At 43.2% G+C, this 23,386-nt stretch overlaps 1 protein-coding gene across 2 annotated transcripts in view; it reads right to left on the bottom strand.

The window, feature by feature from the left end:
- SETD5 (SET domain containing 5) overlaps nt 1–23,386 on the bottom strand; it is a 65,225-nt gene that overhangs the window by 35,164 nt on the left and 6,675 nt on the right. Inside the window, exons 1-3 of one of the 2 annotated variants that reach the window (XM_053954210.1) lie at nt 8,484–8,553; nt 3,976–4,150; nt 63–168 (exon numbers count right to left, since the gene is read on the bottom strand). In XM_053954210.1, coding sequence (XP_053810185.1) covers nt 63–168; nt 3,976–4,046 — 177 coding nt within the window. In that variant the 5' untranslated portion in view covers nt 4,047–4,150; nt 8,484–8,553. Of the gene's footprint in view, nt 1–62; nt 169–3,975; nt 4,151–8,483; nt 8,554–23,386 lie in introns of those variants that run through there. The other variant, XM_053954209.1, reaches the window with a different exon arrangement.

The raw sequence follows: 23,386 nt of genomic DNA on the forward strand, positions 1-23,386 counted from the left end.
ACAAGGAGAAAAGAGTAAACGTAGACAGTAAAGAGCTGATTCACTGCAGAGAGAGTACTCACTGCGTAAGGCAGCCCGCGATAGCTGTGTTTCTGGGTGGCCCCATAGCCGTGGCTGGAGTACACATTCTTCTCACTGACAGCTGGACTAGCTTCCACAGACTCTGGGCTGCAGAAAGGGCCAGAAGTAAAACCCATCAATACAACATCATTTTTTTTTTAGTGCCAGTATTTCACTGCTCTTTTCTATTGAACACATGAGCTCAAAATGAAGAAATTTCATGAAATCGAGGTGGCATCATGTGTTTCACCAAGCATCATGTGTGCAGAAGCTGTACAGGATGAACCTGCTTTCAGAGGGAAGGAACTGAGTAAGGGCCACCCTATATAGCTCATTAAACTAGGTCTCAGTCTGGGAAGTTAAAAAGGTAATTAGCATGTAAGAAGCTCAGTTTCCTTATTGTTGAGGAAATTGGGTCTAGTTCAGCATTCGCATCTGAACCCAGCTAGCCTAATCTCAAAGCCACTGAACAGTACTGCCATTTTATCTCTGCAACAGCTTATTTCAACTGCAGCTAAGCAGCTTTCCTGCACCTGCACTTGTTTCTCTCTCCCTCAGATACCAATTCTTACTGAGTCCAACATCCTGTGATAAAGCCTGCAGGAAAACTGCAGCTATCCTGACAGCAACTACCATGAACTGGAGATTCCAGTTACAAAGAGACAACAAAATTCATGACCTGGACAGACAGTGGCCACAGACAGATCAGATTCACCCTGTGCTTTCTATACAGCAGCCTGCAATGAGCAGAACAGGAAATCTGCTGCTGAGGTACAATGCACTCTTCCACCACAGGGTGGTGGAAAAAAACAGCTAAAAATCAAAGGTATATCCCCAGCAGAAAGCTGCAGAAAACCTACTCAGAGAAGGGACAGCTGCAATTCAATGCAGGGGATATTAGATAATGAGGCTATGGACAGAACACCAGCAAGGAAACACGCTGTCTTCTGTTACAAGTAGAAGATACAAGTCAAATAACCTCTGCACAGATCAGAAGTAGGGCCTGTATCAGAATACAACAGAATATTACTGAATCATGTCTGCAGATGATATCTTCATAGAAATTACAGCATGGAGCTGAGCAAGCAGGGAAGAAAAATATAGAAAAGGAAAACTTTACCTCGGACCTCTGCTGCTCTGGTGAGATCTCACAGGATTCTCAGTGGGTCCTACATGGTCAGCATGAATCAGGCACCATCAAACAATGGCCAGCAATCACACATAGGGCAGTGCTTAGGCACCCAAGAAGAGTAACCCCTTGCCCTTTGGACTCCCTATTAGCTCTTGAAATCTCTGCTGCACTTAAGTTTGCCCCACCCTGCCACTCAACCTCATCTATTCTCCACGGCACCAACCTCTGAGCTTCTGGCTTATTCTGGAGTAAGGTGGATCTGTCTTTGCAACATAAAGGAGCAATAATTTACTGTACAAAGAACTGCAGAAAGTAGAAGACATTACACCTATGCAAACAACACTTCTGTAGCTCAGGATTTAGGTGCACGACATGATAAATTCAGTTGGTTTTCAATGTTACTACAGCCAGCTAAACTGTCAGAAGCAGGAGATATAGATGATGATCTCTCTCAAAGGATCTACTTCTTAATAAAAGGTACCATGTAGAGCTTGCCACATAATCCAGCCTTTGCAACAATCCTTTAGGACTTTCAGATGGGTACAGTGTCAAATCCATTCAGGCTTAATAACCATTTCAGAAATATTTCAGTCTTAGAAGAAAAAGAGCCTAAGAAGTCTGAACAGCAGCTACGTCCTCTGTCCAAGTCAGCCACATTCCTAACCACAGTCAGACTGGAATACCAGCAATGCTGCTGCAAGCATTAGCAATAAAACTTCAGAATTGTTGGTGCAACGGTGTCCAGGGGCAACAACGCTGGGGCCCATGCTTCCTCAGCAGCAGCATGCCAAGGAGCTTCCACACTTTCCAATATGCAGTCAGACTAACACAGCAAAACTACTCTGCAGCCTCCATGTCACCTTCAGATGAACAGCAACACCCTACAACATTTTCACCTCCTCTCTATATCAGAGGCCGGGAAAGATACTAAAGCTCAGCCAGTAAGAGGATCAGCTAGTTTTCCTTTTACCTTCCCCACTGCCTTTGTGATGCACATCTTGGAATCAATTCTTTTTAAGAGGTACAAAGCTCAGGTACCCTAGACTTTATGTATCAAACCAGAGAGTTTCAAAGGCAAAGTGAAGGACAGCCTTAACTTGAACAGACCCATGAAGGACACTTCAGCAGTAACAGTGCATCGATGCAAAGCCTGGATAATGAACTCCTGGCATTCCCAATTTTTAGAAAACAGGCAGAGAAACCAATTCAGAAATCTTCAAATGCCTTCTTTCAAAGCACTCCAGCCTAGCTTCAAGTTGGACCTACAAATTTCTTACAAGGGAGAAAGAAAATGCTTTGCAGAAGGTTTTACAGTCAGTCTTTTTGATACCTAAATGCTACAAGGGACACATGCGCAGACACATCTGGCTCTTCTCCCTACCACGCTCAGCTTTGAAAGCAAAGTACATGAGCAAACTATTTAGCACTCTTCCTCCTGCCATAAACAGTTTAAAATTCCTGCATGTTGAGTCTTCAAAGTGCTGCTGTGGGAGAAGCAGGGTGACAAGCAATACTAAATGATAGATCTTGAAAAGTGAAGGATCATGTAGCCAGTGCAGATGAGTGACTTACTAGATTCTGATTCTCCCTTTAAAAACAGTATGTAAAAATGTGGGCTTTAGGATGGAATGAAGCATCACAAAGAAGAATGGCTAGAATGGGGCCAGTGCCAAGACAGACAAAAAAAGAGCATTAGCAGTCTTGCAGAGAGTATGACTGCATAGTCAAAACTCTGTGCATAGTCAAATCAGGGTGAGATGGAAGGGAAAAACAGTGATTCAAACCTTAGCCCACTGCTCTTACAGATCAAAATTAATAGAGTCTGGAGCAATTTCTGTTCTACACTGGTCCGGCTGACATGCAGGTATTTGCACAGTAGATACCTCTAAAGAATAAATGGGAGAAACCTATCTCCAAAACGTCATTTGTAGATTTTTGTGAAGAGATACTACAGTCCGTGTTTCAAAGAAGGATGCAGGCAAGCAGGAGGTAGAAGCACATAGAAAAAAACTTCAGGCCTCACTCTCATCCCTGACAAAAACATACTCTAATTCTACCTGACATGATTCTAACAAGGGTTTTAAGAAGAGATCACAATGCGGTATTTCCTGATTTTGAAATGCTTCTGACTCTACAGAAGTAAAATGTTCTCAAAGAAATGTAAGTCCCCTCCAACAGGCCTCAGAGATACGGCTGCAGTGAGAGCCCTACACATGGTCCTGTGGTGGGGACTCCAAAGGATGCTCTCTGAGGTGTGCTCCTTGGAGTCTGCTCAGGGGCAGAAACAAAATAAAGGTGCCAACCCAGGCTGATGCTGTCTCACATCTCTGTCAAACTCCAAAGGTCTCCACAAATCAGTTACACAAGACTGGTACCAAGTCTGAGCTAATAGGCTCTGCTGAGAGGAAGGTTCAGCATGCTGATCCCTCACAATGCAGCTGTTGGAAAAGGAGCTGGTTTGTACCATGCCAACGTCAAGCCTGGGTACAGCAAACGCACGACTGCCTGCACTTGAGTATAGATTTACTAGCCAAGCTGATAAAAAACCCATGGTTGAGTGCCTCATACTACTGGAATTCTCCTTTTCCCCATATCCTCTGTCAAACTTACCGATTTCCGTAACTCTGCACTTGTTAATACCCATCTCTCATACAGCCAGTGGACCAGCAGCCCCTTTTTCCCGAGTGGAGAAAGCACTGGCACCAATCCTACAGCCCGACTCCAGGTCAGCCCTCTGGCACCCTCCCATTCTCCTTTCTCCTCATCCGTGGGGTAACACTCACTCCGATCCTGCAGCCATGTCGGAGTAGGACGTATCTGGTGTGGTGACTCCCAGAGGGATTGCAATGCTCATGACGCCCGTCGGGGATCACGGAGTCCAGAGGGCAGCGACTGGCCGCTCCGAGGGCGGAGAGGAGCCGCAGAGCCTCGGCCAACACGTCACGGACATGGGGAAACCTACCAGGGTAGAAACAAAGCATTGCATCTCCGTTATGGGATGAGGTTTCCCTGTATGCCTCTAAAGAAGGCTTTCACAACAAAGAAAAGCAGAAATAGATTTCCATCAGTGACATGCCACATCTTTTTTACTTCATTTTCATATGTAGGGCCAGGGAAGAGGTAGATGGCAGCAGTTTGGTGGGGAGGTTAGGGTTTTTTTACAGTGTTGGACTGACACGCAATGAGCTGCTTTGCCTTAAAGCTGATAATGACAGCTCCCTCCTCCCCCAAGTAAACTCGGGACTAATTATCAGATAAGTAATCTATTAGCTCCTTTTGCATATAAGCAGCAGCTGTCATCTATCACCCACAGCCCTCCACCAACATTTCCTAACTCTTTCCCCAAATAAGCTGCAGGCAAAATCCCATCTCTGTGGACAACTAGACAATGCCAGGGTGGACCGAGCTGAGACCTCTCCCGGTAGATCAGTTTGTACGTGCATTTGCTAGGCCTACAGCACAGGTGAGTGTGAGCGGCAGAGCAGCTGTTCCCACACCACCGACTGCTCCCCAGGGCTACGAGGCCCATCCTGGACTCTGCGCCGGTGGCTCAGTGAGCCCTGACACAGCGGGCCTCGACTGTCCCTGACACCTCCCCACGGCAGAGCCACGTCAGATGTCTGGGCGCGGGGAATGCGGCGGGACCATTGGCTGTGTGCGGGGAGCCGGGGTGAGTCACGGCGGCACCGGGGCGCAGCCGCCGGCCGTGCCGGGGAAGCCCGGGCTCCACCTTCCCTGCTGACCACAGCGCTTTGCTACGGCCGCGAGAGAAATCGCCGATAAACGCGGACTTCCTAGGGTCGGATGGCGGCCCGGAGGTAAAATGGGATCAGCTCCTCGTTATGTAAATAACCTCAGTAACACAGATGAGCATAAAGGAGCTATTATTCTACACAGCTCGAGAGAACCCCCCCCACAACACAGAGAGAAGCTGCATTTCTGCATGCAGCAAAGGTAGCTTCAAAACCAAAGAAAAATGGTGACAACCACCCCCTCTGCACGTTAAACTTTAAGGGCAGCCTTGAATACTTTCCATTGCCTTTCCCTGGCTCCGGCAGCGCAGACAAGCCTGCCTGCTGTCACATGCTCCCCGGCATCTCGGGGCTCTGCCAGCAAACCCTCCTGGGCTAGAGAGAGGCTGCGAGCCAAGTTTTCCTGTGGGTAGCAAATTTCTCACAGGGAACTGCCTTTGGACACCACAGTCCAGCCATTGTTTAATACACAAAACCCCCAGAAAGACAAAAACACACACTCACTATAAGGGCAAATGAAGAGTGAGAGTCAGAAAGTTTAAATGCTACATGCTATGTTGCCTTTTCCTGTCTTAAAAGGCAGGCCACTTCTCTTGGCACAAGGAAATACTTTCCTTCTTCAGCATACATCCCTATGGAAAATCTTTCATAGAGTATGACAGGCATACAGTGAATTACAGAAGTAGCACATAAAGATTTCTAAGTGGTCTATGGCAATTCCCTGTTATGCCCCAAAGCAATGGTCTCATGGGAAGGTGGGAGATGAAAAAGGAAACAGGCAGGACTAAGCTCACAAGCAGTTCCAACCCAAGACAGCCCAGTGTCCTTGAGTGTGTTTTCTGGGAAAAAAAAAAAAAAAAAAAGAAAAATAAAGGACCTTCCAGAAGTGTCTTATTTACCCCTTCTTGTGCTTGTGACAAGAGTTGTGATTTCTACACTGCCACAAGATGACATAAACTGCTCCTAAAATACAGCTAAAAGCTACAGACATCAATCCCTGCTTCAACCAAGTCACATAAAACTCTATCACAAGGTTAAAAGAAATAACACAAGTTTCTCGGTGTCTGAAGCATCCTTCCCTTTAAGGAATATGGAAAACTCTTCCTCTCCCCACACCCAGTAATCTTTCTAAATACTTGTTGAGATGTTTTTCCCTGTATTGATCTCATGCCTTTGCCAATGACTGTACCCAGCTGGCAGCAGCCTGACAGTTCATCAGGATGAATTCCAGCCTCCTGCCTGCCTGTGACTCAGCAGAACTGGAGGATTTCAGGTGCAGCTTCTGGACTAGAGTCACAGGATACCTGGTCAATCCAGGAGTAACTGGGACAAGTTTCCACCCACTTCTCATAGGAAACCCTCTTTCTATCAGTACTGTACAAATGCTGCTGCACTGATATGGTCTGATAACTCCCATTTTTGGGAAGGAGATTACTGGAGAAACATGAAATAGCAAACCAAAAGGTTCAACAAGGCAAATTCCAGTTCACTTTTGTGTTGACCCAGCAATACTTGCCCAACTATCACTCATGTTCAGATTTTACTGCTTGGTGCTGCTATTTTATGTGTACTTTCAACTCTGACAATTTGACAATTAAAAATGAATTGCTGAGACCAAGTGCTGTCCAAGACCACATCACCTTCAGGCTACATTACAGTCTGGACTCCACGAAACTTGGCCTGCTAACATGCAAAACATCAGCCTGACAGAAAATGCTGAGGTTGAGATCTAGATGTTCTCCTACCAAACTGGACAATTTCCTGTATATTCAATCCCCAAGGTCCTTCCTACCTCTACCCCCAAAAATACAGCTGAAGGGGGAAAAAAACACAAGTCACACCCAGTTCTCTCTGCTGCCACTGAAAGAAGTTTTACTAAATTCTAAGTCTTAATTCAAATCTAATGAGCTTCAGACCACAGCACAAATCTGTCTCCCTTACAACACAATTCTTCTTGAAATCAAATGGAAATGGGAATTTTGATGGCCTATCAGGTAGATAATATTTAGCTTGTTTTGAAAATGCAGCAATTAAAGATATTTTCCCCCGACATTTGGCACCTACACACCAGCCTCCTTAACCAGTCATACTGGTATAAAGATACTTGGTCTTCCCCAACATCATCAGAACAGCCCAGATGAGCATCCACCCACACAGCCACCACAGCTGGGATCCCCAGCTCTCACTCAGCACAGGTCACATATGCCAAGGGACTGACCCAGTGTGATTGGCTGCCTTGGCTACACTGTGAATATATGCTATTCAGTTATTTCAGGTAACATCCTGTATTGACAGAAAGGACTGTAATAAATCCAAGCTGGCCAAGTGAAGGTTAAGCAACACCTGCTGCTGTAACAGTGAATTTAATTTTCGGAACACTGTTTAGGATGCAACGGCTGCAGCGCTGCATTGGCTCACTTCCACAGCCAGTGCCATCCATGTACAAATAAAGCAGATGCAGAAAATTTACTGCTGGAACTCTCTTTATTACTTGTGGTGTTAAAAGTCTGTACTAACAGGGAGAATCAAGCATGGTGAGTCAAAGAGCTCACCAGAGCTTCCTCCTTCAAGACGTGGTTGTTCCAGTTTTCACTCGTGTCCCAGTCATACAGACACTTCTGGGCACCCATGGTGTGCAACATCTGGTCACAGACTCTACAAAGTATTTGTGAGCGTCATGAAAAATTCACCTGCAGACAAAAAACCCCAGGCACAGCCTCACAGACTGCATGTGCTACCTAAATTCAGACCCCATAATCCTTTGGTGCTGCTCAGGTGATGCTGTACAATCTCAGGGGGGACAGAATGTGTCCCTCACACCCTCCCATGGTCACAGATTCAAGGGCAAAGCAGTTACCAAGCATGGGGAGGACAGAGATTCATCCTGTTCCTCTGCAGGGTCAGTGCACATCTGTGAGTCTTGTCCACAGAGAGCCTGAAATACTTTACTATTGTGCATCCAGTGTCTCATGCATGGCCAAGAAAGATAAAAAAGTAACGCTGGTACAAACATATCGTGGACGAACTGACAAAAGCATTTTCTGATTATGCAGAACTTCAACATGTGAGCCAGGGCAGGGAGAACAGGGAAATCACCTCTATGTGCACTGATGGAGACCACTTCTTCTTCGCAGATAGTAAAGGATAGACAAGTGCTTCCTTTACCTCTCCCCACACTTCCCAACAACTCTAGTTATTCAAGTCCCAAACTGGAAACAGATTCCAGACTTTTGACAACCCAGAATTGCTGTCTGAACAATAACCACCATCATCTTCTCTATGCTCAGCAATGGGCCTCTAAGTCACCTACAAAGGATGAACTCCATGTATAATGAGCTGCACATTTTTAAGCTCCCACGCCATTACCAGTCATAACAAATTCAAGGCACTTTTTTCTCCTGCAGCTCGTACTGCCACAGGCCAGTCCAGAGCTGGTGGAAAACTGGTAATAGCAGCTCTGCCATGCAGCCTTCTTTGGCATCCTCTCAGCCAGACTCATTTGGGACAGAAACAGCAAGGTCTGATGAGTTCATACTTACACTGTTATCTGCATCAGTGGCAAATCACTCAGCATGTAGAGCAGTGTAACAAGTGTTAGCATCTTAGATCTTCTTCATTCATCTTTTCTCCTGGAAATTTCAGAATAATCAAAATCTATGGGACATCTAATGTAAACAGGAACAGCTTCCATTACCATGCTGAAAAAGTACTCTCATCAGCCAGCGCCACTCAAATATGTGCACAGTCCACCTGAGTCCAATCAAGCACTCCCAGTACACGCACAAACCTCATGTCAAGGTCAGATCCTCACAGAAAGGAAAACACCTTTAGAGCAAACAGAATCAGACCAAGGTTTTCTGTATTTAACAGTTAGGTCAAAAAAATGCATCAAATTCCCTGAATTTCAGACATGTTGTTCTATATGGATATCTACACAGGCACAGGGGGCAGAGCAGATAAATCCTTAAATCATTTAGCTCCAACTGACTGTGAAACAGATTGCTAGAAGTACTTGAATTGTGCCTCAATCTACCAATACAAATGCTTAGCTCTGCTCTGAAAACAAGCTGGGTTCACTAAGCAGCAAGGAAACAACTGTGCCAGTTTTAAAAAATGAAATATTGATATAGGTATTCACTGTTATCATTAGATCCATATATCATCTGCTAGTGGGCTGACAAAGCAAGACAGCAATTCTATCCCACGGGGTCTGGGAGAACTCAGTCCTGGTCTACAACAGAAAGTATCAAAGTAACAGGCAACACTGGTATTCATTACTAGCTATGCATACCATGATAACCAAATTATTGACAAGTATAGTGCAATGGTTAAAGATATATTTGTCTTAGGATTTTCTCAAAACTGTCCCCTGGTTTATATGTATGCAACCATATGCAAAAAGAAATGCTTCCATGTACATATTTGGTTCAGAGTTCATTTTGCTCTCTGGGATCTAGAGAACCTTGAAAAATACTGACAAGCTCTTAGAACAAGAATAGCAGCATTTTAAAATTGTAAAATGTCAAAAAGCAACAACCCAGTGAGAGATGTTCCTGCTCATCACACTCACAAGAGCTGGAGTCAAAGATCAGGGAATAGCAAGACTAGTGCTTTTAGAATATGGGTGATTTAAAATGCTTTTGGTATCCATGGGCCTATGCATTAGTCAAGTTGTTCCTTACAAGATATGAAATCATATTAACAATTCCCATTATTCTTGAAGTGCTCTATGAAAGCACTACACACTACCTCAATACGTGTTTATGAATACACCTACTTAGCTAATGTCAGCATGATAAAGTTGTTCAGTGAAGGCTATGTAAGCCATTATTAAAATTGAGGTACAAGCAAGTTAAACTGATTTTGATAAAATTTAGAAACAGATGGAAAGTAAGTAAATTTAATAAAAAATTAAACTAGGTTTAAGCCATTTTAAGGCAATTTTCACAATATCCATCCACACGATTCCATCATTTTATCTCATGAAGAAAACATCAATTTTAGTTATACTCCTCTGTGAACTACACCTTAAGGGACTACAAATGATGAGAACAACAACTGATAGAAATTAAACCAAGCAGAGAAATTACAAAATGCATAGTCAAGTACTCTTAGCAACTGACCCAAGACTGCAGAAATTACTTTGAAAAGCAAAAAGAATAAACTCAAAACTTTACTGCTGCTTCAGTAGTCAAGACATTATGCAAACCCAAACAGAATCCTGTTTTTCTTGAAATCATTAAAGATTTCAGATACTATAATAAAAGAGAAATTTAATAAGAGATTAAAAATGGGCAGGTAAGACTTTGTCTCCAGAATACCTTCTCCTGAACAATTCAATCACATCCTTGACAGTTCAATATGCTCCAGAGGTAAAGATGTCAGACAAGGGCTTGTTTGGACTTTCTTAAAACATCCAATTTGCATCACAGAACCTTACTGGAAAGTTTAATTTCTATTGATTGTAAATTGGATGAAGAGTCATCCATAAAGATAATTCCATAAAAATGCCATATTAGAAAGCAGAAGCAAATTACAGAGTAGCAGTGATCCATGGCAGACCACATTATTCTGAGGTATGTTTATGTAGAGGTGGCAGGCACACGCCAGGGAACTTTGCCTGTACCCCACGCTGACGAGAAGGGAGCTGGCAGCATTTGCATGGTCTGCACACACAGTGTGCTGAGCAGGTGACACAGACGATGTTTTAAAGGAATGTCAACAATGCAATGTAAAAAGGACTATCCCAACCAAGAACATCATTTTAAAGTCCACATAACTTTAAGGGTCATGAACAGAGGAAGTCTTCAAGAAAACATCACAACACTACGAACATTTGAAATCATCAAAATAAAATTTAATTAATAACAGAAATAGTGGAGAAATTCAGAAAAAATCCCACAGACTCAAAAAGAACCCCTATGCTAAAAACATTGCTTTACAGTGGCTCTATCTCACAGCATTCCAAGTTGCTGGTGAAGGTGACAAATTCTTCTAATAATGAAGCATTTAAAATTGTATTTTTAAATTTTGCATATTTTATTTATTGCATTTTATTCTTGCAAATACTGTCCTTTACTATTTTCTGGAAAATATACAGTAAAACAAGAGAAAAAAAGGATTACACATAAGGCACAGTTTAAGACACAGTTTAAGACACAAAAATTAATAAAGCACATGGAATAGGAAAGAGGAAAAATACCCCTTTTCTCTTCCAGTTCTACAAACTTTTGATTTTGTAACAGTCATTGGGCAAAACTATTCTGCAGTGCAGGGAACACATCCTAATTGCTATGCTGGTCCTATACTGTGAGGTTGCTGCTCTCTTTTCCCATGAGATGAAGGAGAACAGTCAAATGCCTGTATGTCACAAAAATGCAAACAAAAAGGTTCAGAACAGATACTCTGAGATTAAGAGTTTGACAACCAACCTCCAGTGAATCCAGCTGTGGCAGCTGATGTTACTGCTGCGACCATCTCCTCTAAGTCTTTGCCAAAACAGGTGGCAGGAAGGAAACACTGCCATGTCTCATCAATTGCAGTTGATGCCAAGAAGATTGGACTAAAAGCAGAAACAGGTAAAATACATATTCCCATTTAGACACTGTTCTAGGGGCAATAAATTTCTGCAATGAGGCTGATAACTAGGAACAGCAATATTGGAAACACTAGTGCTCAGTCCACCATACCTTGTCCAAATGTTTTCAGGTTTTAAGAGACCTGCCTACACCAGAAAATGGCTACAGATCAAGTAAGACTCAAGATAAATTTAAATAATGTAAATAACATTGGTTCAATCTTAGCAGACCCAAGTGCTTCCTTGTTCTAAATTTTCTTGCTTGTGGATGCAATAATATTCACGTGAATGGTTTCATTCACGCAACTATTAAACTTTCCTAAGTAGACAAACCTTAAATTTAAAAGCTTGTCAGACAACCCCCCCACAAAAAGAAAAAAAAACCTTTAAACTTTGAAATTGCATTTTGAAGGTATTTCAGAGAGAAAAGCCTGTACCACATGCAAGGTCAGAGGGAAACTCAGCAATAAAGGGCAATAACTAGGATCAAATCCAAAGCCAGAGAATTACAGTTCCCATGAGAATTCAGACAGTCCAGAGTCACGGGAAGTCGCTGAATATAGAAGGGGAATCAGCAGGATTTACTGGCACAGAGCAGTATCCTGAACCTACAACCAGTGGAAGGCTAACCACTAACAAGTTGCCAGGAGTAGGACTGCAACCTCCAGTCCCAGTATCGGAAAAAAGATTTCTGCATAATCCCACTAAATACTCTCTGCCTGTGCCTCGAGGTCTCGCTGTACGTCCTTTATACATCTATTTAAGGCCTCCACGTGACAAGGCTGCCTGCCCGGCCACTCCCCGCCGGGGCAAACAACCCAGCTTCAGAGGAGACTCCAGCAGCGCTTCCAAGGCAGACGTTGCATCAGCCAGGTGTGCAGGAAGCGGCGGAGAAAAAGCAGCTGTTGACGAGGGAGCTCTCGGACGGAGGCCGCTTCAGGAATCTCATGGAAAGGACGACAGGAAGGAGAGAGACGCTCCGCACACAGAACAAGCTTCATCGGCTTCAGAAAGCCTTTGTGCTGGGGCTCCGGACCTGGCCTTTCTCCCAGAGATGATGCAACACTAAGGAACAAGGTCTGTGCCAGAGAAAACTATTCACAGGCTATGCAGATGGCAAGGCAGCCAAAGGCTCTCGGATCAAAACATGCCAGAGTCCCCCAGGCCCGAAAAGCCCCCCCAGGCCTTCCTTCGTGCCCCCAGGGTTCTCCATTTTCACACCGCAGCCTCGCTCCTAGCACGACCCCGGCTTAAGGCAGAATGAAGGACTTTGCAATGGAGAGAAGTTAAAAAAAAAAAAAAAAAAGTGTTTTAAAGTCCTGCAAAAATCACAGCTCGTTCTCTGATCTGTTGGGAGGGAAGAGATGGGGAAGAGACTGAGCTCAAAGCCTCCAATCTCCCACACAGGGATCCTCCCATCAGCGCGGCTTGCCAGCGCACGCCTGAGCTCCCCAAACACGTAGGGCAGCTCTGCGCTCGCCGGCAGCCTCGGCCTGCTCTCACACATCGGGAAACCACGCAGGGACTGCCCGGGCAGCCATGGCAACATCACACAGTGTGGCAATTATGGAGCCGCAGCTCCCACGCGAAGGTTCAGCCCTGCTTTCCATTACAGAACTCGTTTTGACCCTTCTCCCCTGCCCAAACCATCTCCGAGTGCCATTCCAGCTCCAACCTGGCCTCTGTGGTTTGTGACTGGCAAATTTTGCAGCCTTGCACCTGGGCTCGAGATCATGCAAACACATTTTTCTCCGCGTTGTAAGGAAGTTACTCCAGGCTTGTGTAACACTCTTGAGCTGCGTTCCACAAACATCGGTCTGTCTGATGGGCCTCGAGTGAGAAACCAGGTGACAAAAACACCTGCAACCCGTGCTGCACACGGCAAGAGTCGGATCCATTACTGAGCTACATAATCACTGTTATGCATTAAAATCCCGTGATTTGTACAGGATTTTGGCAATATTCCCGTGTTGTGACAGGTTTCAAGGCTCAGCCCACTGCACTATCCCACCACATCCCCTTCTCAGGGACATCTTTCTAGGAGACATCACCAACTGTAGCACTTGCCCAGGACCTGGTGCCCAGTTGCACTCCTGGTCATGTAAGATGGTTCTGGGGACCCCTAGCAAATTCACACATTTCTCACAGATGTGCTTTTCCCAGCACAAAACCTGTTAGCAGACTGAGAGCACTGATGAGGCCCAAAGGCAGCATCAGCCAAAACCCCTTAGCTCCCCTTTTGGGGCTTCCAACCACTCAATGATGCTGAACAATGTCCAAGAGGCATTCCTTATCGTGTTTCACTTTTCTGGATGAGTTGCATCTCACATTATACAGTATTTTGGCACTGGTAAGATATGCGCTGATCCCAAAATGCAGGTACTACTGACTCGGCATGCCCCAGCTCTGCATGTTGGATCCTCCATGTAGAGTGGATGTTCACCCAGTAATCAGATTTACAGAATAAGACAGCAGCCAACAATATATTGGCCCAACTAGATTTAAGGAATATAAATTTTTAAAAGTTATTTTGATACTTTTTTTTTTTTTTGTAAAACAATATAATCACAGACGTGCTCTTACAATCACAGAGAAAAAGGTGTAATGCTTATTCAGGAAACTCCCAAATACCTACTTCCTAACTGCTGGCAAGAAATGCAAAGCTTGGCAAGACAGTGCTGAGAGCCATGATCACTTTTTTTAATAGCCCATTTTATTATTAACAAGATAAAAAGTAGATAATCCAGTTGAACACATTTTCAAAGTAAATGCAGATGACCAGAAATTAGCAGTAAAACACCTGCAACCAGTGACTGAAAAAAGACAAAAATCACTTAAACCTGATTTATTTCTGATGACTTGCACATAAATTAGTAATTTCTTCCTTTGAGAAAAGCACAGCACACCATCAACCAACCACCTTAACTGCTTGTGGGTGGTAACACAGGAGCATTGACATCAAACAGTTGGCCAAGAGTGCTCACTCAGAGCTCACAAGAAAGCGATGCTGAGTGAGTGGTTCTGTAACACATCTTTGTAATACTATCTGCTACCTCCATCTTTTTTGAATGTTGAATTACGAGCAGAGTAATACATTCAGGGTATTTTTCATGATTATCATAAATGCAACTAAGCACAACCACAAAATGAAACAAAGAGGTTGAAATGCAGGAAGTTGCTCAGGCTGAACAGGCTGACAGCCCTCCTCCAGCAGGTCCTCTCCATCAGCTTTGTGATGCTGTGGAGAGGGGGACAATGACACATCCAAGAGGGAAGGCAAGGAAGAGGGAGATTTCCCTACTCGTGAACTAAGCCCTCACAACCTCTTCTGTGTGCAGCTGTGACTTTTTCCTGCGAGCTGCTCCTGCAGGTTAAGGCAGACAGGGCTGTCTGGACAAGGTGAGTAGCAGGGATTGCTGCACTTGATCTCGAAGCTGGAGGTCTTTTCTTTGTGCTGTGTAGTGCCCCAACACGTTCCTGCAGTTTGCTATCCCTCTAGCCCTAAGCAAGGAAACTTCCAGCTGCCAGACAACTTCTTTCCCACCTCAGAAACAACACAATTTATATGACAAATGGATAGAAAACGTTCAGAAAACGTTCAGCTGCCTTTTCTTCCATAGCGCATAAAAGCATTTTCTTACTGCACAGCTGCAGAGGTGACAGCAATGGGGCTCCTCCCTGACTGGACCTGGAGGAGGAAGAGAGGAGAGGCAGGAATGCAGCCACACAGGAGAAAAGAGCAGCCCAGGTAGCTCAACGTCCTCCTCTGCACAGGCAAGGACGAGCATGCACTCAGGCAGAACCAACTGGGAGAGCTCCACCTGCACAAAGCAGCAGATTTTGAGAGCTACCAGAAGGGAATTTAAGAGCTCTGCATGTCTGCAAAGGCATCTGGAACAAGGTAATCTATGGAAATATAGAAACTTGGCAGCCGTCAAGGGAGTGGTGGAATGCACAACTGCAAATAAAAAGTAGAAGCATGATCTGGAGCCATTACTAAAATGAGTCACTCAATTCCCCAGGTGAATTTACAGAGTGATGGGCAAGTAGAATTGCTAAAGTACTCTCATTTGGACAGCATGAAAACCAGCAAACAAGTGCTATTAGAACATCACTTCTTACAATTATTTGTTTCAACACAAACTTTCTGAACAAGTCCAGTTAACCTGAGAGATAGAGAATATCCTACATTCATTGAAGAATGAAACCTACCAGGAGAGTTTGTGCTTACTCTCAGAAGAATTATAATCATACTGCCACTGTGCAATTTTTTTCATACTGTTTCTAAAAAAGGATGAAAAAGATTTACAGACTTCTGCTGCGGCCAACCGGAATGCAGGAATGCTCATCTGAATACAGTGAGAGTACACAGTTACATCAGGGCTTCTCTGTAGGGGCTTTCAGAAAGCCTTAACCGTATCTTAAACATCTGAAGCAACACAGTATGGGAAAGAGCTATGTTCCAATGATGCACACCACAAAGCATTAAATTTCAGAGTTCCCTTCACATCTATGTGCGTTATGCAAGGCAGTATTCTAGAACCAGCTTAACTATTTCTCCTCTAAATTAATCTTAATTTCATGATCTTGGCTGTGACTGGAAGTTCTTGTACCTGAACTTGCACCAACTGATCACGGCACAAAATCTTCAAAGATTCTTAAACTCCAGTGTCAGGAAAGGCATATTACCATAGTTTTAAAAATAAATCGCAGTGTATTTTCTCCAAAAAGGACTAAGTTGGGCCTTTCGTAAAAGACTAAGATGAATGTTTGCTCCTTTCCCCTTGTCTGTAAACAAATCTGATGTTTAATTACTATCAGTGCTAAGAAACTGTACTTCAAAATTGAATTTGTCTAACCTCAGTTGATATTGCTATGCCTCTGTCAGCAAATCTCACAAGTCCTTTTACAGAAAGATCAAGTCCTCCCTCAATTGTCTTTTCAATAAGCTGAGTAAGTTGAGTTCCTTTAAACCTCACATCATGAGGCTTATTTTCCAGTCCCTGGATCATTTCTGCAGCTGTCCTTTGAATTCTCTCCAAATACGCTGGCATTCTTCTTGAAGCATGGAAACCAAAATTCAATTCTAGTATCAGTCTCAACAGTGCTGTGTTTATAAGATTACTTATTTTGCTTCACATTCCTTTCCCCCACTTTTTTTTTTCTCCTCTTCAATATGCCCAAGAATCACATTAACCCTTTTAAATAAAATATTGGCCCAAGTACAATGTAGAGGCAACAAGCTGTAAAGACCTTAAAGCCCTTCAAGCTACTGCTTTCCAGAATGCTGTTTCACAATTTATAGGTGGTCTGCAGTTTTGCTAACAAATGCATCACCTTGCATCTGGATGGATTCACATCTTTTGTTGAAATGTGGCAAAACAATTCAGAGATCCCTAAATATACTTTATTATCTCCCTAGTAGCTCTCTAGTGACCAAGAATTCTCAAATATTTTATGCTATTCAGATAAAAAGAATCTAAAGAACAGTGAATTAAAATCTGATTTCATCTCACAACCATCTATAAAGCTAGGTGTGACCTTGCCAAGTTCCAATCTCAGATATTTCAGGTCTCCATTGTTAATGCAATTTCTCCAGCACAAACATTTCCACTATCAGAGTACAGCCTTCTTCCTCCTATCTTTTGCCCTCTCCACCTGAAACAGGCATGTCCCCCTAGACCTCCTACACCCAGTCTTGCACTCAATCACTGGATAATCCAGATTTGAAGGGACCACTGAAGGTTAAATTGGCTGAAACACTGTCTCCCTACCCCCAAAGCAGGGGCCAACTTGGATCAGTTGCTCAGGGCATTGCTTATTTCTTCTCCAGGGCCACTAAGTCTTTGCATAACAATGTATTTTAAGGCCAAAAATAACCTTCTGATGATCTGACTTTCCACCTAACAAAGACTGGAAAATCTCACCTAGTCATTTTTACACTTGGCATGGCCATTTACATGAGAGCTAGGCCATGTTTGTCAAGTACAGCCTGAAAAACAGTATATGGATTTACCACAAAAATCATGCAATGCATTGCAGCCTTGAGGTCCCCAAGCAGCATCAACCCAAGCCATTGAGTCTTCACAGTGAGCATAGTGTATTTGTAGTTCATATGAAAAAAAAGATAGAACTTTTTTTAGAACTAAAACTACATCAAACACTTTCTCAGAAGGTTTTGAAGAATGTTTCCAACTACCCAAGTGAAGCACAGCTCCAAGTACCTCTCCTAAGGAGACCTTCTCCTGCATACATATGTGACTGAAGATGCTAGCTTCCCCAGTTTCATGAAATGTGTATTAATGGGAGCTGTATTGACAGAATTTTAAATGTCATCTTCCATGTCCACAGTCATAAGATTTATCAACACCTCTCTTTATCAATACATTTATTTAACAACACACTCAGTTGTTGTACAACATCAGTTTTCTTGACTACCTGAACAAGGCTGTCCATCATCCCTTAACTAGCATGGAGTATCTCTCAACTCACACATGCCAGTTCCTACAAAGCTTACAAGTTCCTGCTTGTCACTAAGAAAAATCTCCCCCACCCCTCCAAAACCTCCATAATTATATAAACAAAGGACCTGTGTAGAAATACGTTTATCCATATAAAAGCATTTCATAATAGTCAAGTTATCCCCCTTTCCTTGAAGAACAGCTATCTGAAATCCAGGTGACTAAGAGCAGGGCTGCATGTAATGTAACAGCAGGAACTACTACACTGAAGTTAGAGACATTAGCCAAGATCCTGTGATCGCCTCACCTTACATTCTTCCTTAAACATCAATTTTTGGCCCTGTCAGAGATGAACAAAACCTTCACTCTGATTCAAGAGTCACCCTTGTTCTCACGTTACGTTCTCTGCTCTCCTGTCTGGAATTATTAGTGCTGTGTTCTCTGCCAAGAGCAAGGAATCTCTTTAAGCTTGAAAAAAATGTGGAACAGAATAAAATAAAAAAAATCCCATCACAGGAGTAAATGAGGCTTGACAGTATGATGGATGCTGCAGGTTCACAAGTATGAAGGTACTTCTAAGATGATGCCTTGCGCCTGTTACAGCTTCACATCTTCACATAAGCATAAAAGGTTTGCCGCATTCAGGAGGGAGATGCTCAACTATTTAGATTGGATGCATTTTATATAAGACTGAAGATGACTAAGTCACAGCTGGACAGATTATGTTCTAGAAACAAGTTACGTGTTCCTCCCCGTACCTTAAACAACAGCATTTCCTCATCTGCATCTTTTCTCTTTCAAACACAAGATGCTGAATTCTCACAAGAAAAAAAAAAAAAAAAAAAGCCAGAAAATATTCAGGGCAATGTGCTTTAACCAAAAGGAATTTCACATGCACCACTCATAGGGCTAATTTGATTTTGTCATTATGGAAAAACTGAGAACTATTGAGACCTCAGCTGGGTAAGAGTTGGATAGAAGAACGATCTAAACACAGAAGGAAAACAGCACAGACAGGAATTATCTTCCTGAGTAATGCAGATAGATTTTGTGCACACTAGACATCCAAACACAGTTTGCCAAAGTACTCTGAAGGCCCCTTTACATAGCTTATCAGTCCTGTGGCTACAAATCAGTAGCAGCATTGTTCATAACCCAAACTACCTTGGAGCATTATAAAGCTAGTGAAAACAGGCAGGGAAAACACCCTGGCTCATACCACCATGCTTCCCCATCATCAACTCATACAGATGTTTTCACCTGTATCCACTACATAATGCACTCCCCCACACACCTACTAACAGCAGTATTAAAACCACTGACAGCTTTACTGAAAGAAACTGAAGATACATAGAGAAGGAACACAACACTACAGAACATGGACATGTAGGCAGAGGTGATGACTGGTGTGGGTGAGAGAGCCACCTAAAACTGCACTTTGCACCACTAGACCAGAAGCCAAGAACACCCTCACACCAAATATGTTGTACCTCCACACTGCCTATAAGATGTCCTATGCAAATCAATTCCTTTTTTGTGCCTTAATATTTTTATCAGCAAAATCAAAATACCACTCCTGAGATGTCACATACAGTGTTTCTAGACATGAAAGCCAGGGCTTTATCTAGCTCTATGCAGAACAAGAGTGGGGACACATAATCTTGCCAGCATTTCATCTTGAACTTTAAGGGGCAAAAAGCACCTGAAAAAATTTTCAGTCACTGGCCATTTCACATGTTTCATTCCTGGTCAGTAAAAGCTAAGGACCCACACATACATCCTGGGAGGGAAGTGGCAGACTCCAAAAATCAGCGATGATCAGTGTAACTGCAGAGATTTTAACCCAAGCTAAATTATACCTTTTCAGTACTAAAAGAATTTCACAGAAAGTCCCATTGTTCAAGATGAATTTCTACATTTTAAAGTCATGTACAATTTCAGTAACAACCATCTCTCAACAACTTCAACTCCAACATTTTTAAAATATGTGTCAAAGCTACTTTTTTCCTCCTTCACAACCTTCTCTTCATGTGAAACTGAAAATTTTAGAATTCCTTTCAAGTATTGCCTCAGCCTAGTGACTCTCATGGGAACAGACTGCTTCACTATTACTCAGAAAAAGGAATGACGCCTAAACTCTGACACTGGAAGAGCAACAGAAAGCTACAAACTTTGCTTACAAGAACAGCCTGCTCCCCCCATCCATCTCTGCTGTGTGACACTGTTTAAAAACTGTAAAAAAAAAAAAAAAAAAAAAAAAAATTTTCAAGCAAAGGATTTCATGGACAGGATCCTGGTTACACTTTCATACAGTTCTGCAAAAACCACAGAACTTACATGAACATTTGGACATCCCATTTCATTCTCCCTGGGATTCTCTTCCCAAGTGTGATTCAACAAATTTCTGCTGACCAGTTTCAAGCTGACAGTCCCAAGCTGCACCCAAGAGAGGCTTAACTAATGACTGCAGGTTTGAATGCATAGTCTCACTTTTAGAACATGCTAGTGCTTTATTCTTTATTAATTTATTACTGCTGTCTGCACATGTAAGACTTAGAAATGCAGGAGCCAGGAACTGTGACACATCAATTTCAACTCTTATGTTGTTCCACGGCAGCTTGTGGGGAAAGTAATTTCCCAGTTTGTGAGTTTTTCATCTTCTTACAAATTCTGTACCTGAACGTTTCATAAAAGATACTTTGAGCCTGCAGTAGCCAAAGAGAATCCACCGGAGATCAAACCTGTGTTGTCAGATGTAAACACTTCTGTGCTCAGCTTCTTGACTTTGAGTGACCCACACCATGCTCCAAGTGTTTCAGGAGCTAAACTGGAAAGGTAACAAGCACCACTCTTAGCAGCACTGATGGTGATTTCCCTAGGTGTGAAAAGAATGCCAACAGCCTTGGGACTTGGGCATCCAAGTGCCTCCCACCTCAGGCAGAGCGTGCAAGAAACAGCCCCTCCAAACAATACCACTGCAGGGTAGAGTTAAGGTATTTCCTTTGCTATCTCACAAGTCACAGCTTTAACCTCAGCAGAGATCTTCCTACTGATAAAGGACATATCTAAAGAGACAGGTTTGGGATGGCCTACCCCAAAATGCAACGTCCTAGTATAACTTTCCACCTCCTGCCCAGCCACTGTCACAGATAAACCATGTGTCCAACCCTGAGTCCTTATCCTGGGGCATGGGTGGGGAGCAGACACAAGCACTCAGATGAAGTCCCCATAGCTCTCAGTACACATCACCCCAGTGCTCACCTGGGCATTCAGCTCCACACTGCAAAGACTCACAACTGCTGTCAGCTGTAAAGATAAGACAGCACATACACTCTGCTTGGTTCACCTAAAGCAAAGTGATTGATTTGGGCCTATTTGCAAATGTTTTCATTAAATAAAAGATTACCCTTGCAACAGATGAGATTTCTTGCTTATGAGACATACTGCTCACACCCATCATGAATTTTTTTTGCACAGCAATACACGTTTGGAGATGTCATGACATGCTAACATTTAAATACCTTTATTCAAACACAAACAGCCAAAATGCTGCCTCAAGTTCTGTTAGACTAAGTAGTCTCACTAGGTATGAGACAAAACCCCAGCTCACAGTGAGCAGACAGAGCAACACACAACAGGATCTGCAGTGCACAGACAATTGCTTTATTTCAAATTTGCTATAACCAAGTTTTCCATATTAAAGAAATAGGACTGAAGTTTCTGCTGCAACTGGCCTTGGCTGAATTACATTTTTGTGTTGTTCCTGTCACACTTCATATATTTTCAGTGAAGTAATATGGAATTCACGCCATGATCTTTTTTTATACATTTGACAGCATATCTTCAGTAATTTATAATTTTCTGCACACCTTGGTATTTCATTACCTGTAAAGACTGGCAAGTAAGTACAAAAAAAAGACTTTCTAATTCCTAGGTTAAAAAAAAAAAGATAAGAAACATTGTGTGGTTTTACTTACACAGATTAGTAGTATTTTTATACTAATTAACTTTTTGCAATCATCCAAAATGAGCCACCACTCCAGCTTTCAGCTGTACTGACTTTCTGCAAAAGTACAACTACAATATTTTGCTGGTTTGAAACAGTTAAGCACCAAGCTTAGGCTGTAACACTTCTCCACCATCACAGATTAAGCCTACATTAAAACTCACATCTGACCAGCTTCTCAAACAAACAAGAACAGATGAAGGCAAGACTACATCACCAATTTTCAAGCAGGGAACTAAGGGTTTGTCTAAATAAAGCACTCCACACACAGTGATCAAGGGCACAAACTCACGGATTGGCACAGGTTTGTCAGCCTGCAGGGATGGTGGCTCACTCTCCTTTCAGAGGAGTGTGAAGTTACAGGGGACAGCCTGAGCTGGCCGCGCTGGGCGCGGCACTGAAAGGCGGAGACCCTGTTCCCCTTCTCTGGTCCCCACCACATCCTCTGCACTTCCACCCATATGCTCTCCCCTATTTATTTTGTGAGGGCTCTGGATGCCTGACAAGTCTCTCAGTGAGCCAGTTCAGTTCACTATCTTGGCAAAAAAATAATCCAGCAAAACCCAAAACATAAAATAACCCCAACACAGCTTTCTACTGGGCTAGCAAGCTGGAGGAGTTCAGAAAAGGAATCCAGCAGGAACCAGAGCTGGCAAACAAAAAAGGCAGAACTCCCCGTTGGGTGAGAGAGCAAGGGGGAACAAAACTTCCCCCATTCAGCAGCAGAGCAGTTGGATATGCTCAGCTGTCTCATGTAACTTCACCCGGAGTAACCTCGCTCGCAGGGTGCAGTTCTGCAATAGTTTCAAGCTGACTTCAGCTGGCACGGCTTCAGTGCAGCCTCCCCATCCCTCCCTGCACTGGTGCTAACCTGACCCCACAGTCAAGCAGTTCAGGCAGAAGCCAGCAGAAAACTCTTCCTTTCAAAAATGAAATGCACTTGTTTTCTGAATGGTAATCTTCCTGAACAGTTCACTACTGGGGCAGGCATAGGCCAGAAGAGAGGTAAAAGTGATACTGGGAAGAAGAGGGCTGTCAGCCTGATCTGCTATGGAACACTTGTGCACCAAAAACCTGCACAAAGCTGTACAATGAATATACTGTGTGTCATGAACACCCATTCCAGTTTAACACACAAATTTCCATATATAAGCAAAGCCCGAGGTGGAAATTAGAAGAACTGCACAACAAAGCGAGTTTGTGACAAGCTCAGAACCTGACTTTCACCCTCCAAGTATCTTTGTTCCCTCTTAACTTCCAGGCCATCTTGAACCCCAACATCCTTAAGTTCATAGAACTGCAAGAGAACTTTGAACCAGCAAGCCAGTCTCCTCTACAGTCAAACAGAGCCTACTTAACTCAACCAAGCAGTCATCTTTTCTTCAAAGGTTCACTTTA

Source organism: Vidua chalybeata, chromosome 12 (assembly GCF_026979565.1).
Source record: "Vidua chalybeata isolate OUT-0048 chromosome 12, bVidCha1 merged haplotype, whole genome shotgun sequence".
NCBI lineage: Eukaryota > Metazoa > Chordata > Aves > Passeriformes > Viduidae > Vidua > Vidua chalybeata.